The following is a 15,972-nucleotide window of genomic DNA, read 5'->3' as shown; positions in this document are numbered from 1 at the left end:
TTATGTGTTGCTAGCCGAATGTAAATCACTGGATGCACTGGATGTCATGTTGTAGCCATCTAAAAAAAAAAACAGAGCAGTATAGTTAATCTGTGGCAAAAAAAAAAATACACAGTAGACACAGTACTACAACAGGATGTTGAAGTAAGAAGTAAAATAATTGTATGAATAAATAAAATTAAAAAAATAAATTTGTGTTAATGTGCAAACCATCCAATTGTTTTCTGTGTTGGACTGCCTAATTAAGGTACAAGCACACCTAACAACACACAGCTTTTCCTGCATCTTTATGGTAATTTTTTAATTGTTATTTACCTCTTCCACGTCTCCAGTTCCTTAAAAATCGAAGTCCACTCGACGATGAGTTTCCAGCACTTGTGCTCTAAAAAAACAATACAAAAAACAAATCATGCAATATTTGAAAAAAACAAAAAACAAAAACAAAAAACAAGTTGGCTGAGACCCAAATTAAGGAAAGAAAAAAGGAACACGAAAACTGTTCTTACCCCTGTCCCACTTCTGGACCGTCGTGCATATGATGATATTGCTGACCGCACCTGATAAGTGAAATCTCAAGTGTTAGACTACAATGGAAGTTGCACAAGTTAGCTGTAAAATTTAATTAATTCATGATGCCCAGCCAAACACTAAAAGGAATCTTGTATTTTTGTAAGTCTATGGTGTTTAAGTTGCTTTTTTGTGTGCTTGTGTGGGATACGAACACATACATATAACTGTTATTTATTGAAGTGTGGGCCCACCTGCTCTTTGCTACTTTCACCATCAAGTCTGAATTAGTCATTTATATGGACTTACAGAGAAACCATGAAATGGCACTAAAAGGCAGAAGTTTGACTTGACAAGAGGATTTTAGTGTAGTATTATTACAATTCATATTCCTTTGTCAGTAAAGGTTTGTAGACATTAAGCACTTTGTTGGTTAAACCAAATTATATCATTTAACATTAATTTAAAGTAATTCAACAATAAGCACTTATTCATTAACCTGACTTAAAATTGAGCTGTACATACCTTACCATCCAGCAGTGTTCCAAACACCAAAATAAAGAAGCCCTTTTTTAAAAGACAGAGTAATGTCCGTTATCAAGGATTCAGTAATTAAAGATTCTGCTATTATGGTATAAAGAGGTAAAAAGTTTATTTGTACCTGTAGAGAATTGAAGAGTGCAAATGCAATATGGATTCCTTTGTCTGGCTGAGGCACCAGAAGTCCAGCTCCCAAACCCCAAGTTATTCCAAAAAATGGTGTAAGCACAGCCAAACTCTTGACAATAACCAGTAAAACGCTCCTTTCACCTGATTGTGCAGCAGTTGTTCCAACCCTTCTCTTTATAATTTTGTACAAAACCACAACCAGGATAATGAAATTTATCAGCACTATTGAAAGTGCAGGAATCACAAACGCCAGTAGAGCTTTGGACTCATCCCAGTTGAGCCAGCAGATTACATTTTTTCTGATATATTTGTCGTCAGGTGCAGTTGCAGCTATAGTTACTGTTGCTATGATTAGAGGAGCTCCGTAGCCTAGAGAAAATCCAATGGCCAGCATAGATGCTTTAGACAAACCCCCACCAAAGACATTAGTTGTACGGTAGAGCAGCAACAGAGCTGAGGCAAACATCCAGAAGAACAGAGCTAGGTAGAACAAATGGTTAAAAAAGGTAGCTGCAGTGCATGCTGAGTGGTTTTTATGAACTGCATCTGAAATGGCTGCTCCAATTATAAACCAAATATCTGCAATCAGGAGGGACACAGCAATGTTAACTATGGAAACATGACGCAGGTAAGAGGTTTCATTCGTTCTTATTTTTCTCCATATGAGGCCTTCAATGATGAGACATATGACCAAGGAACCCATGGAAATGGCAACTCCAGTGTAGGTTATATAGTCCAAAATTGGGCATTTTGGACTGTTTGGTGACATCAGGATAGAGAATGAGGTCAGGTGGTTGCAGTTGCAGGTGACAGTTCCAGTTTCATTTATATTTACCACTTCACAGCCCTCATCGTCCCATCCTCCGAGATCATTAAAGAGACTGAAGTTCCAGAAGACACATTTTGGATCTCTCAGTTTATCATTTAAAATATCAAATGTCAAAGAGATATTATTGATTTGGCCACTGGACTGAACAAGTACAACCCTGCCACCGATGACCTTAATCGATGAATTGTCTATTTCTCTTGCAGGGAGTACATTATTCAGCGAGGCAAATGTTATCACTGTGATTAAGTTATTTCTACCCTCATTCTGTGGTATTTCTATCACCACTGAAGAATTAAAACCACCAATGATAGGGTTTGTGTATATAGTTCTGTTCAAGATGATAAAAGGCGTGTCAATACCAGAATTATTGAAACTGGCAAGGTGTTTTGTTATTATTTCAAGAGACTGCAATAATGATGAACTAACTCTGTCAGGGTTAGAGATTTCATACGAGATACTTTCATTTTCATTTTTTTTGTTCAGAAAGTTCCATGAGTCCCTTGCCTCATCTCTGGTGAGAACACCTGCAGTTATCAGGATATCCTATAGTAAAAAAAAAAAGTATTAGATTGAATAAACAAATACAAAATTTAAAAAAAGCATGTATTATTTAGAATACTCAAACTTCAGTAAACTAGCATGTACCTTCATTGAGTTTTCATTGATTGAGATATTGAACAATTCTGTTCTGTTGGCTACATTTATGAGGATTTGAACAACAGCATCAATATTTTTAGGTGAGTTAACCACTTGCTTAGAATTCTCATTAGTAACATTTCTGAGCTGTTGCAAAAATACTGGCAGTGTAGTGGCAGTCAAGACCTGCAAGAGTTGAAGAGAAAAAGTATTTAGTTTCACAATTTAACTCAATGTTGAAGTTAGAATGACAATCTTGGGCTTCCTATTTACTAATTCATATCTCAAAGGTTTTTGTTTGTAGAAATCCTGACAGAATACGTTTACGTTTACTACAGTCTTTTAACCTTAATCTGCCCACAGTTATAAACAGAACAGTGAATACCGTGTTTCATTTGTGCTTTCCATGTCTTCTGATCACAAACTGTAAATAGTGCTGTAGTGGCAAAACAAAGAAACACTACTTACTTACTTTGTGGTTATTTATTGAAAAAGTATTTTTTTGTGCATACTTTATAAACTTAAACTACCTGCTTACTTTGTGGTTATTTATTTGACAAGTTTTATTTTTATTAAATGGGTGACAGGTTTATTTTGTATTAACAGTTTGTCTGTCATCACAAATGGTATAAAACTGTAAAACTTGTATTGCACAAAGTTATAGGGCTTGATAATCATTGACTCATTGCAGCTTACTTTAATTTCTGTTGTGCAGGTTTTTTTTGGTGCAGTAGTTATCCTTTTTTATCTTTTTTTTTTTTTTTTTTTTTTAACTTTCTGAGGTTTGTACTATCAAGCAGAATTTTGTGTTATCCGGGTAACTTTGGGGTGAACCAGGGTTTTCTGTAGTGATGGGATTTCCGGCTCTTTTTAGAGAACCGGCTCTTTCGGCTCGGCTCACTAAAAAGAGCCGGCTCTTTCGGCTCCCAACCGTCTCTTCAGGTTGTTTTGTTGCTTTAATTAATTTATTATTAACAACAATATAAAATTATGCACAAAAGGAATTATTAATGTAAAAAAAACGTGGTTTTATTTATATATGTTTATATATAAATATATACGGTGGGCCCTAGAGAGAAAGCACGTACAAACTCCAAAGCACGTACAATTTAGGGGCATCTATTTGTACTTGTGGACAATATAAATTGGTTACTTTAAATTAGGGAATATTACATTTCCTACATTTTGTATTTGTATTTTACTTATTCTCAGACTATTAAACAACATCAAGGTTCCAGCTGAAAGAATAATAACTAAAACTGCGTTATGCAAATTTAAACATTTATTTAACTCTTTTTTTTCACCATTGGCACAGCACATGCCCCAGCTCTGATGCTTTCGGAAGGAAGAGAAGACAAGCTTTATGGTGATATTTTAAGTATCATGTTAGCACAACGCATTCCGAAGGTACTCTTGTCTGAACACAGACAGAAAAATCAGCTTCTACTAGATACTAGTTAACATGTGCAGTTCACATCACTGTAATGCTTTAACCATTTTGGGCTAGAGAGAGAATTCAAATGTTCCTTGAAAGAGGAGAATGATATCTCTAATTTTACAGCTGAAACTTAGTTAACTTAGTAGTTGTGATGTTTGATGTTAGGACAATTGAATCCAAATAATGGAAAGAATCCCTGTATATATTTAACTTACATAGAGCCCTGGAACTTGAAACTCACACTAGAAAACTAAAGTCAACTAAAACTCAAGTATGTTCACCACTTAATCCTAAGACCATGATCGTTTTGCTGTCTAACAGGATACCATCCATTTGAAAACTGGTTGAAGGAGCTGTAATAATTTGAGAGGTGGATTCATCTTCCATTATAGCCCAGAATAGAATCAACAGGATTGTGTTGAGAACCATTTATATTTTACATTACATTACATGGTCATTTCCATCATCAGCCAAATTGAAATGTATAGGAGTAGAAAAAACTAGTCATTTAAGAGCCTATCTTACCATTTGATATAATCTAGTTTTGAAATTTATATTCACAGTTGTCAAGTAAAACACATAGCAAATTAACTTTAATTAAAAGAGTAACTTAAAGAGAGGTTTGTGTAATATTTTTGTGGCTTCACTTAGGTGAACTTTCTAAAGAGTCCAATTACACAAACTCTTTAAAATATGTAATACTGTGATTTATTTCTAAGGTACATTTTCCACAATACAAAGAACAAAAAAGAACATGGCAGTTTATATAAGTCACCTTAGACTGGTCAAGCAGCTCCTTAATGGGTTGCAGTAAGCAGGTGTCTTGTATTTCAATATATATGAGTTCATTTCTTGTTTTGTTGCACAATGCACTCTTTTCTCCTTCCTCATTGTCTGCACAGGGTATTCTGGCTCTGGAACCACGAACTGTCTTTCCAAATTTTACATCATTACATGTTTCAGAATCTAATAAAACAAAAAAAAGACCTTGTTAAATGTAGATAATTTTTAACCTGACTTTAATAAATTGCTTTGTAATGTGTTAATACTCACTGGTTTGGTAAAATATGAGTGTTATTGTTTCTTTGAATTCAGGATAGGTACTTGATTGACAGGTAATTGTATCCTGCTCTTCGCCTGCACAGCTATCAGTTTTATATTGATAGGAAATGCTTTTTTTACCTTTGGATAAACCACAGAAACAACAAAGTCAATATAAATAGCAATACAACCTAAACATTCAGATCTGATGTAATATTAATCAGACTAGTTTTTAAAAAGTTTTGTCTCATATTAGTAAATAACGTAAGTATTGCAAGATGAGCAGAGAAATTATCTCCCAATAGCTGATTTGCATTTTGTTGATTCTTTGTTTGAGATTTACCGCTAATATCCGTGTTTGTGAAATTAATATTGTAGTCATTGTTGACAGCGCAGTTTAGTGTCACATTTGCACCACTACACTCCAAAAACCTTTGAATTGGGTCCACTCTGATCAAGGGTTTCTCTTTGAGTGTGAAGGTTCCATTGGATCGTTGTCGATAAAATGATTTATCCTTTTGCCGTATGAGCCTGCATTCATAATTTCCTGGAATGAAAGTAAATTATTATATACATAAATGAAATAGTGTTGCCAAACAATAATAATAATAATATATGGGATGACAGTGTCACTTATTTCTGTATTATACAGTTGTAATATGGCTGGTTCTCCTATGCAGATTCAGTGATTCATTTTACATCCCACAAAAAAAGCAGTAATGTAGCTGATAATGAGTTTTTGCTCCATTTTGTTTCAAGAATACCATTCTCTGTCTAGCAACATTTTATTTTACTGTTATATTATTAAGAGCTCAGCAACCACTTATTTCTAAATTTAAATAGGATTTCTAATACGAATTAGTTGACATCTGTGTTCACACAAGTACACATTTACGCTGGCACTTGTAATTTGGTATTTCCTTCTCTTGAGAAAGGCTTGTGCAACAGCAATGGTTTAACAATTTAAATCAAATGATTTCAGTCCTTCTGCACTAATATTGATTGCTCCATTGCAGTAATAACGTTTTCCTTAACCCTCTGGGGTTGCAGCGACCCAGTGACTCCATTTCAACTTGGGTCAGAAGTGCGGACTTCAAACTATATACCAGATTTTAAATTGTGTCGATAGGCCACGTAAAAGAGTTATGATAAAAGACACATGTGATGTTTTTTTCTGAACCAAACAAGTTTTACCCTTAAGCCAATCAGAATGTTGTAATTGCACTTGCTGAATCACTAAAAATGCTGAGACTGCACTCGCATTTTAAATGTATATGATTTGTGAATTTCCCCAAGGAATGCAGTTGTTTGCTTCTTACCACTGTCAGCACGAATGAACTGTGACACAGATAAGACTGAGTGAGTGTCGTTATCTGAAATGTTGTGTACTCCATTTGCAACTATGAGATTGCCATCACGTCTCCACTCTGATGTCCAGTTAGTACCAAAGAGATCGAATGGTGGACGGCCACATGTTACAATGACTTTATCCTCCCAAAATCCATTACCTTCAATTTTAAAATCCAGAGAACGTGGCTCTTTAAAAATGAACATAAATATAAAAAAATTATCAAACAATCATCTGATCTCATGTGTTTTTTGATATGACATTAAACAAATATGTAAAATTGAATAAAATCACAAATGTAGACAAGTGCTTACCATCTGATATCATAGAGTAGATTTTTGCTAGCTGGTCAAAAATTCCATTTTTTAGTTTTTGGATGACTGGAGTAGCAGCAGTGACACTGTATTCAGCGATGGTGCTCCCACTCCTATAATATGGAAAAGGATTGGAAATGCTAACATTTCTGGCATGTAATGTACATTTTCACTCTCACACCTACAGATAAGTCAATGATAGTTGAGTCACAGTTTTATATTTTCAGTCTACTAGCACTTGGAATGCAATTCCCTAAATAGCTTTGCACTATACTTAACTTAAAAAAGAATTCTGCAAAAACCATTTTTCTTCAATTTACAAGTTAGTAGTTTACCATTTGGTAAAATCAAGTTATTATTATTATTATTATCATCATCATCATCATCATCATCATCATCATCATTATTATTATTATTATTATTATTATTATTATTATTAATAATAATAATAATAATAATAATAAATTTTATTTATAGGTGCCTTTAAGACCCCCAAGGTCACCTTACAATAGTACAATATAATAAAATATAGCAAAACAAAATTTAAACATAAGAAAAAAACAAGAATGAAAGTATATAAACAAGTATAAAAGGGTATGGAGTTCTGAATAGATGGGTTTTGAGATGTGTTTTAAAAGTACAGAGAGAGTTTGTAGTTCGAAGAGCTGGTGGAAGTGCATCTAAAGTCTTGGGGCAGAACAACTAAAAGTCCTGTTAGAGAATTGTGCATCAATATGGTTGTCATTGTGCCAGATGATTAGATCTTTAGCAAGGTGATTAGATCTTTAGCAAGAATGTTCAGCTCTGTTTTCTAAACACTGGTTCGTTAAAATGTTACGCCATATATGGGGTGACTGAGGATATTGGTGACACCACATGCTCACACATCGCAGACACACACGTCACATGTTCACAGGTGGGTGTCTTATCTGTCGCATGATTAATGAGATGTTTGTGTAAATACTGATGTTAATAAAAGGACTGTGAGAGGGGTCCCAGAGTTTGGAGTTGGCTGAGATCAGATGAAGAGCTCAGGCTCCCCTTGCAGCAAGTAAAAGACAAAAAGCACTGTGGTCGTACACAAATGATTGGTCTCTGAGCCAGCGGCGTTTCAGTGTTAGACCCAACAGGTCCCATTGTAGTCAGGCATACATATGGAGAAGATCAGATAAAAATGGAGGAGCGAGGTTATGAAGCTCTTTGAAAGTAAGAAGCAGGATCTTGAAATTGACACAGAGGTGAACTGGAAGGAAATGGAGCTGTTTAAGGAAGGAAAGGAAATGTATCGTTACTTTGCTTTTATCGTTCAAGTTGAATATGTAGACCTTTTTTCCTTTGGAAAAAATAAACCTCAACCATGCACAATGAAAAATGTCTGAACCTTTTTGTGTGCTCTACAGACAGAAACATTGACATACCAGGTCGCCAAAAACCCAGTTTCAAAAATACATGTAGAGCTGAAAGGTGTGGTTTGTTGTGTTAACTAATTATTTTGGAAAGTAACAATCACAGTGATATAGTGTTGATTAAAATGTGTTCAGAGATTTCATCTCATAAGTCACGGCACACTACCCTTTCCACAGTTAGCTGCCTGATTGCCTTTGTAGTGTGGCAGTGCACTACTGTGAATGAGTGAAAGTGTGAATGTTGAATGTTTTTGTTGAAATATCCAGGCAAGTATATACATGTAAAATGAAAAGATATACGTGTTCAAATAGCGTCAATTAACACACAACTTCAGGTTTTTTCATTTCTATGTGATTATTCTTATAACTAAACAATGAGAACAAGTACTCTGATGTCCTGTAATCATTATGAAGCTATAATTTGAAATACAATAACACATTAAGTTTTTGAACAAAGTATTGGTATTGGTTGAAAAGGAGACTCTGGGTTGCTGCATCTTGTTGCTGTTTCATCTTAAATTGGTCATGCAATTTTGATGTGCCGGGGCGTCCGTCGACCCCAGTGGGTTAAATAATTTTTTGAATAATAATTTTTAAAAATATTTCTTCATGTCATTATGCAGGCCGCAAGTAGGGGTGACATGGGCCGCAAGATTGAGACCCAGGCATTAGATCCTCTTAATGCATTTTTTGTTTGGGTTTCCACTGGCGTGGAATTACCAAAAATAGAGAGGGCATTGCCTAACATATGAAACAGGAAAAGACCGCTGTGTAATCCATTTATTTGTAACTGTATTCTGAATATCACCATTTTAAATGGTAACTGTAATGGAATACAGTTACTCATATTCTGTATTTCAAATACGTAACGCTGGTACATGTATTCCGTTACTCCCCAGCACTGCTTAGTTGCAACAAGTGGTTATTTGAGTTGCTGTTTCCCTCCTATCCGCTCAAAGCAGTTAGGGCACTTTCCTCTGAGCTTTGATATTAGCATTGCATTTTAAAAATTCATTTATTTATTTATTTATTTATTTTTTACAGAGAACTGTCGCTCACTAGATACACAATATTGCCAAAGGTTTTCACTCCCCCACCTAAATCTTGGGCACAAGCATTTCACTACATGTTGAACTGTGTATGTGACAAATAAAATCTGAATTTGAACACTAGCATTTGTGAAAAAATGGGTCATTCTCAGCGAATTCTAGAATGGTACAGCTGTGAACCTTTCTTAGTACTCAATATTCTAGAGACAATTATTAGTGGCAAACAATCAGTGGGGATTTTATGTGATGGGTAATGTAAAATAGTGCTCAGATGTTGCCAAGTTTCAGCAGAGTCAATTGTTACAGCCAATGACTTGTCAGATACTTAGACAAATCTGTCTAATCTTCATGTGGCCTCCAGGTTAGCTCAAGAACAATGTGTAGAGAGCTTCATGGAATGGGTTTCCATGGCCAAGCCTTACATCATCAATTGCAATGCAAAGTGTAGGATGTGGTGGTGTAAAGCATGCTGCCAGTAGACTCAAGAGCACTGGAGTGATTAATAACGCTTCTCTGTATAGCAATCTTGCTCTGGTGGTTGCCAGAAAAACTGTATACGACTGACTGTCGAAGAGACTGAAATCCTCAAAGCCTCATCCGCCTGAGTCGGTCTAAATAAGGGGCTTAATGTTTAGCCGTATAATAAAGTTCTGGAATATATAAAATTTGTATGCACTATGGTTATTTTCTTAAAATTCAGGATTATAAATGTAACAAAATAAGTGGAAGTAATTATTCTGTAATGATTCTGAATGAATGAAGTGCAATAGTATCATGAATAGTAGGTGTTTTTGTACAAAGGTCACGATGAACAGTAAAAAAAGGATTTAAGCATGGTGCAACTGGTGTCATTTGGGTCAAAAGTGATTTCAACAGGACTAGGGAAAGGGGAGAGTAAAGTTTGTGAAAGAGTATAAAGTGATGTTTCTCTTAATAAAGAACTGCTCTCCGGATTTTGTAACAAGCAGACGAACCATTTAGAGAGCAAACTCTTCCTTGAAATGGTCCATCTGCTTCGTTTTTAAAGTGAGGAGCACTGAAGGATTAGGCATGGCAAAGCAAATGCCAATCTCCATTTAAAGTCTAATATTGTGGACAATCCTTTTTTTTTTTTTTTTAACTCTTTGTGAAGCATCAAAAGTAAAACTAGGGTATGAATATCACATCTCATAATGCTTCTTACAGGTTGTTCTAGCTCTTAAAATTAACAGATCTCTGGGACCTATTTTCCTGGGCACTAAAGTTTAACCTTGCTATTCACCAAGTCCATAGATGACTCAGGAAAACTGATTTTATAGATGTGGCAGTTGAATGCGCCTAGCTTTAAGATTGCTCCTGGGTTGCCTCGTCTGGATTTACGTGAATTTCCTCACCACCAGCTTAGGCTACGTCTACACTAATCCGGATAAATTTGAAAATGGTGTTTATGTCTAGAAACACTCCACGTCCACACTATTGTTTTCAGTTGTTTTCATCCACACTGAAAAAGCTACATTCCTGTACTGCGTATGCATGAAACGTCTGCCGTTTATTTACTTTACGGCTCTTTGAAATGTCGCGGCAAAAAGTCGAGGAAAAGTGCTGAGTTTTATCTGAAGCTTTCTGGAGCATGTAGAAACTTATATTATTCTTTAATAGGGCTGTCAAAATTGAGAGCAAACAAACAACTGCTGTACAATGCCGTCTGCCATCTTAGTTGAATTGGTCACATGACTGCATCATATGACTAAAATACGTCATCGTTTTCAAAAGCCTCCGTTTTCGCAGCCCACACTGCGACGCATAAACGCAGTTTTTAAATTTATCCACTTTGGAGAGCGTTTTCAAAAAGCTCAGTTTACCTTGACCAAAAACACCGTCTCAGTGTGGACGGAAGGCCAAAACGGAGAGGAAAAGATGCATTTTTAAATGAAAAGTGTGGACATGGCCTTAGATCAGTTTCTGATAACCTATTAGCATAATATCCATAGGATCAGTAACACACAGATCCGGTCGAGACTTCCTGTACGGGGGTAACTGGTACCTAACTGAATATATTGTGCCAAGTGTAGATAGGATTTTGGTGTGGGGTAGTTTTATTTAGAAGGAAGGCTTAGACCCTTAGTTCTAGTAAAAGGAACTCTTAATGCTTCAGCATACCAAGACATTTTATGCAATTTCATGATCCCAACTTTGTGGAAATAGTTTCAGGATGACCCCTTACTGTTCCAACATGTTGTACACCAGTGCAAAAAGCAAGGTCTATAAAGACATGGATGAACAAGTCTAGTGTGGAAATATTTAACAGGCTCGCACCGAGTCCTGACCTCAACCTGATAGAACACCTTTGGGATGAATTAGAGCGGAGACTTTGACCCAAACCTCCTTTTACAGCTTCAGTGTCTGATCTCAAAAATGTGCTGCAGAAAGAATGGTCCAAAATGACCATAAACAAACTCCTAAGCCTTGTGGAAAGTATTCCCAGAAGATCTGAAGCTATTATAGTTGTAAAGAGTTGGTCGATATTATATTAAGAGGGAAATATCACTCAAGTTCATATGTGTGTGAAGGCAGATGAGGGAATACTTTTGGCAATATAGTGAATATATATATATATATATATATATATATATATATATATATATATATATATATATATATATTTTTTTTTTTTTTTTTTTTTTCAAACCATTATCTGTAAACCCTGGAGCTAGTTTAGCAGGAAGATGTGAGTAGATCAGCATTTTCTAAATACTTAGACAAATCTGTCTTGCCCCAACAACCATGCCACGTTCAAAGTTACATAAATTACTTTTCTTTCCCATTCTGATGCTAGGCTCTTATAGACTAGAGAATGACAGACCAAGTGGACTGGGTTTAAGTCAAGTTCTTGGCCTGCATTAGAGTCTCAGTCTGCCTCTGTATAAGGTGATGATTATACAGATGTTATACTAGATGTTTTTTCCAGTATGGTGTGTGTGTAAGTGATTCATGGGTAGTGGAACTTTAGGTTGTAGTTATCCGTTTTTTGTAGGGCGTTTATGTTAATTAGCTTCAAGGTAGCCACATAATGATTTTTTCTTTTGACTTGCAGTGTTGACACAGAGGAGAAAATTTTCAAAGACTGTAACAACTGTAAAAAAACAAACAAACAAAAAAACCTAAACAAAGAACCAATTGTTAGGATTGGTATATTAAAAAAGATAATGTGACTTACCGGAATTTAATTAATTGTGCTGTGATATTGTTCTTCTTTGCTTCTGCTTGAATCTGTTTGAGATCGTGACATTGCCAAACATGAATTAAACCACCTGAATCGAGTAGATTGAGATTGTGTGAAAACTGAATGATATAAAGATGGGGCTAATTGAGACTTACAGAAGTGTTAACATTTCTGAAAAAATCACTGTTTGGATTATTGTATGTGTCATTAAATTCCACATTTATGGTCAATTGATCTGTAGTTGGTGTTATTGTAGTAGTTGTGTTTGCTGTTGTTGTTGTAGTTGACATCGCTGTGGTTGTAGTAGTTGGCACTCTTGTAGTACTCGATCCCCATGTTGTTGTTGTGGGTGTCATTGGTGTGGTTGTATTTGGCATCAGAATTGTTGTATTGGTTAGAATTGGTGTCGTTGTTGGTAATGGTTTTGTTGTAGTAGGATCTGGTGTTGTTGTGTTTAGCATAGATGTGGTTGTGTTTGGAATCAGTGTTGTTATAGTTGTTGGCATTGGTGTTGTAGTAGTAGGATCTGGTGTTGTTGTGTTTAGCATTGGTGTTGTAGTAGTAGGATCTGGTGTTGTTGTGTTTGGCATTGGTGTTGTAGTTGTAGGATCTGGTGTTGTTGTGTTTAGCATTGGTGTTGTAGTTGTAGGATCTGGTGTTGTTGTGTTTAGCATTGGTGTTGTTGTAGTAGGATCTGGTGTTGTTGTGTTTAGCATTGGTGTTGTAGTTGTAGGATCTGGTGTTGTTGTGTTTAGCATTGTTGTTGTTGTGTTTATCATTGGTGTTGTAGTAGTAGGATCTGGTGTTGTTGTGTTTAGCATTGGTGTTGTGTTTAGCATTGGTGTTGTTGTGTTTAGCATTGGTGTTGTTGTGTTTAGCATTGGTGTTGTAGTAGTAGGATCTGGTGTTGTTGTGTTTAGCATTGGTGTTGTTGTGTTTAGCATTGGTGTTGTTGTGTTTAGCATTGGTGTTGTAGTAGTAGGATCTGGTGTTGTTGTGTTTAGCATTGGTGTTGTTGTGTTTAGCATTGGTGTTGTTGTGTTTAGCATTGGTGTTGTTGTAGTAGGATCTGATGTTGTTGTGTTTAGCATTGCTGTTGTAGTAGTAGGATCTGGTGTTGTTGTGTTTAGCATTGGTGTTGTTGTGTTTGGCATTGGTGTTGTCGTAGTAGTATCTGGTGTTGTTGTGTTTAGCATTGGTGTTGTTGTGTTTGGCATTGGTGTTGTTGTGTTTAGCATTGGTGTTGTAGTAGTAGGATCTGGTGTTGTTGTGTTTAGCATTGGTGTTGTTGTGTTTAGCATTGGTGTTGTTGTGTTTAGCATTGGTGTTGTAGTTGTAGGATCTGGTGTTGTTGTGTTTAGCATTGGTGTTGTTGTAGTAGGATCTGGTGTTGTTGTGTTTAGCATTGGTGTTGTAGTAGTAGGATCTGGTGTTGTTGTGTTTGGCATTGGTGTTGTAGGATCTGGTGTTGTTGTGTTTGGCATTGGTGTTGTAGTAGTAGGATCTGGTGTTGTTGTGTTTAGCATTGGTGTTGTTGTAGTAGGATCTGGTGTTGTTGTGTTTAGTATTGGTGTTGTTGTAGTAGGATCTGGTGTTGTTGTGTTTGGCATTGGTGTTGTAGTTGTAGGATCTGGTGTTGTTGTGTTTAGCATTGGTGTTGTTGTAGTAGGATCTGGTGTTGTTGTGTTTGGCATTGGTGTTGTAGTTGTAGGATCTGGTGTTGTTGTGTTTAGCATTGGTGTTGTTGTGTTTGGCATTGGTGTTGTAGTTGTAGGATCTGGTGTTGTTGTGTTTAGCATTGGTGTTGTCGTAGTAGGATCTGGTGTTGTTGTGTTTAGCATTGGTGTTGTAGTAGTAGGATCTGGTGTTGTTGTGTTTGGCATTGGTGTTGTAGTTGTAGGATCTGGTGTTGTTGTGTTTAGCATTGGTGTTGTTGTAGTAGGATCTGGTGTTGTTGTGTTTAGCATTGGTGTTGTTGTAGTAGGATCTGGTGTTGTTGTGTTTGGCATTGGTGTTGTAGTTGTAGGATCTGGTGTTGTTGTGTTTAGCATTGGTGTTGTAGTTGTAGGATCTGGTGTTGTTGTGTTTAGCATTGGTGTTGTTGTAGTAGGATCTGGTGTTGTTGTGTTTGGCATTGGTGTTGTAGTTGTAGGATCTGGTGTTGTTGTGTTTGGCATTGGTGTTGTAGTTGTAGGATCTGGTGTTGTTGTGTTTAGCATTGGTGTTGTTGTGTTTGGCATTGGTGTTGTAGTTGTAGGATCTGGTGTTGTTGTGTTTAGCATTGGTGTTGTCGTAGTAGGATCTGGTGTTGTTGTGTTTAGCATTGGTGTTGTAGTAGTAGGATCTGGTGTTGTTGTGTTTGGCATTGGTGTTGTAGTTGTAGGATCTGGTGTTGTTGTGTTTGGCATTGGTGTTGTAGTAGTAGGATCTGGTGTTGTTGTGTTTAGCATTGGTGTTGTTGTAGTAGGATCTGGTGTTGTTGTGTTTGGCATTGGTGTTGTAGTTGTAGGATCTGGTGTTGTTGTGTTTAGCATTGGTGTTGTAGTTGTAGGATCTGGTGTTGTTGTGTTTAGCATTGGTGTTGTTGTAGTAGGATCTGGTGTTGTTGTGTTTGGCATTGGTGTTGTAGTTGTAGGATCTGGTGTTGTTGTGTTTGGCATTGGTGGACAGGGAATGATATCTGTGGAGAAACATTCAAGAATTCCTTATATTGTTTCAGTGACATTGAGAACACTCATGACGCAAACCTGATGAATTTAAAGTGAATAAAAAAATACATTTTGTTATAAAAACGACAAGGTCCTTACTTGTGAATGGTTCACAGAATTCTCCATCTGGAGGAAATCCCTTTATGCAATCACAGGTGTGTGAGGTGACATTACTGCATGCGCCGTACTCATCACACTTGCCACATGACCAAGCAAACTGGTCTTCACACTGACACTGGAGTCCTCCAGTGGAGTTTGGATAGCACCCTTTTCAAGACATTTAAAAGAAGAACAAAACACATTTCACAAGTCATACAGCACCATATGAACAGCATTAAATGTGTTGGAGTGCAAAAGTCAAATAAGATCAGGTCCTTACATGTGGTGAAGTTCAAGTCTTTCAGTGTTAAAGACCCAGTGATGATTTCGGGGAAGGAGAAATTTCTCAGAATATTTCTGAGCACAACACTGAAATTCTGGGGCACACTAGATGCTGGGATGTGCAGTTCAAGGTCTATATCAAAGTCCACTGGTGCTGTGTAGGAGAAAAGGGGAAAATCCATCACATACAACTGTTACAATGATGGGGAACTATATTTATGTGAAAATGTAAAACTGACCCAAGTTCGACTCATGCACATTTCAGATTTTCAAATATCTTTATCATTTAAGGATGCATTATTTATTAAAGTATGTTACTTGTTTAGGTTTATTCATTAACAACACATTGGTTTAGGTCAATGCCTAAAAAGCTACTTGGTAAGTTTTAGAAAATTAGCAGCGGCTAAGCTAAAGCACAACAATAGCTATATCTTTTGAAAGTGT

General features: G+C 36.3%; 1 protein-coding gene across 1 annotated transcript in view; it reads right to left on the bottom strand.

The window, feature by feature from the left end:
- The window catches only part of LOC118454436 (uncharacterized), a 30,887-nt gene continuing 14,915 nt past the window's right edge, over nt 1–15,972 (bottom strand). Inside the window, exons 32-47 of the mRNA XM_087833650.1 lie at nt 15,527–15,682; nt 15,247–15,414; nt 14,780–15,119; nt 12,595–12,895; nt 12,434–12,486; nt 6,783–6,895; nt 6,440–6,658; nt 5,464–5,667; nt 5,133–5,261; nt 4,855–5,045; nt 2,651–2,827; nt 1,169–2,548; nt 1,033–1,074; nt 507–557; nt 316–382; nt 1–59 (exon numbers count right to left, since the gene is read on the bottom strand). Coding sequence (XP_087689776.1) covers nt 1–59; nt 316–382; nt 507–557; nt 1,033–1,074; nt 1,169–2,548; nt 2,651–2,827; nt 4,855–5,045; nt 5,133–5,261; nt 5,464–5,667; nt 6,440–6,658; nt 6,783–6,895; nt 12,434–12,486; nt 12,595–12,895; nt 14,780–15,119; nt 15,247–15,414; nt 15,527–15,682 — 3,650 coding nt within the window. The remainder of the gene's footprint in view (nt 60–315; nt 383–506; nt 558–1,032; nt 1,075–1,168; nt 2,549–2,650; nt 2,828–4,854; nt 5,046–5,132; nt 5,262–5,463; nt 5,668–6,439; nt 6,659–6,782; nt 6,896–12,433; nt 12,487–12,594; nt 12,896–14,779; nt 15,120–15,246; nt 15,415–15,526; nt 15,683–15,972) is intronic.

Source organism: Neolamprologus brichardi, chromosome 20 (assembly GCF_056152115.1).
Source record: "Neolamprologus brichardi isolate AB-2024 chromosome 20, ASM5615211v1, whole genome shotgun sequence".
NCBI lineage: Eukaryota > Metazoa > Chordata > Actinopteri > Cichliformes > Cichlidae > Neolamprologus > Neolamprologus brichardi.
Note: the sequence above shows the minus strand (reverse complement) of the source record. Positions and strands in the feature narration are given on the sequence as shown.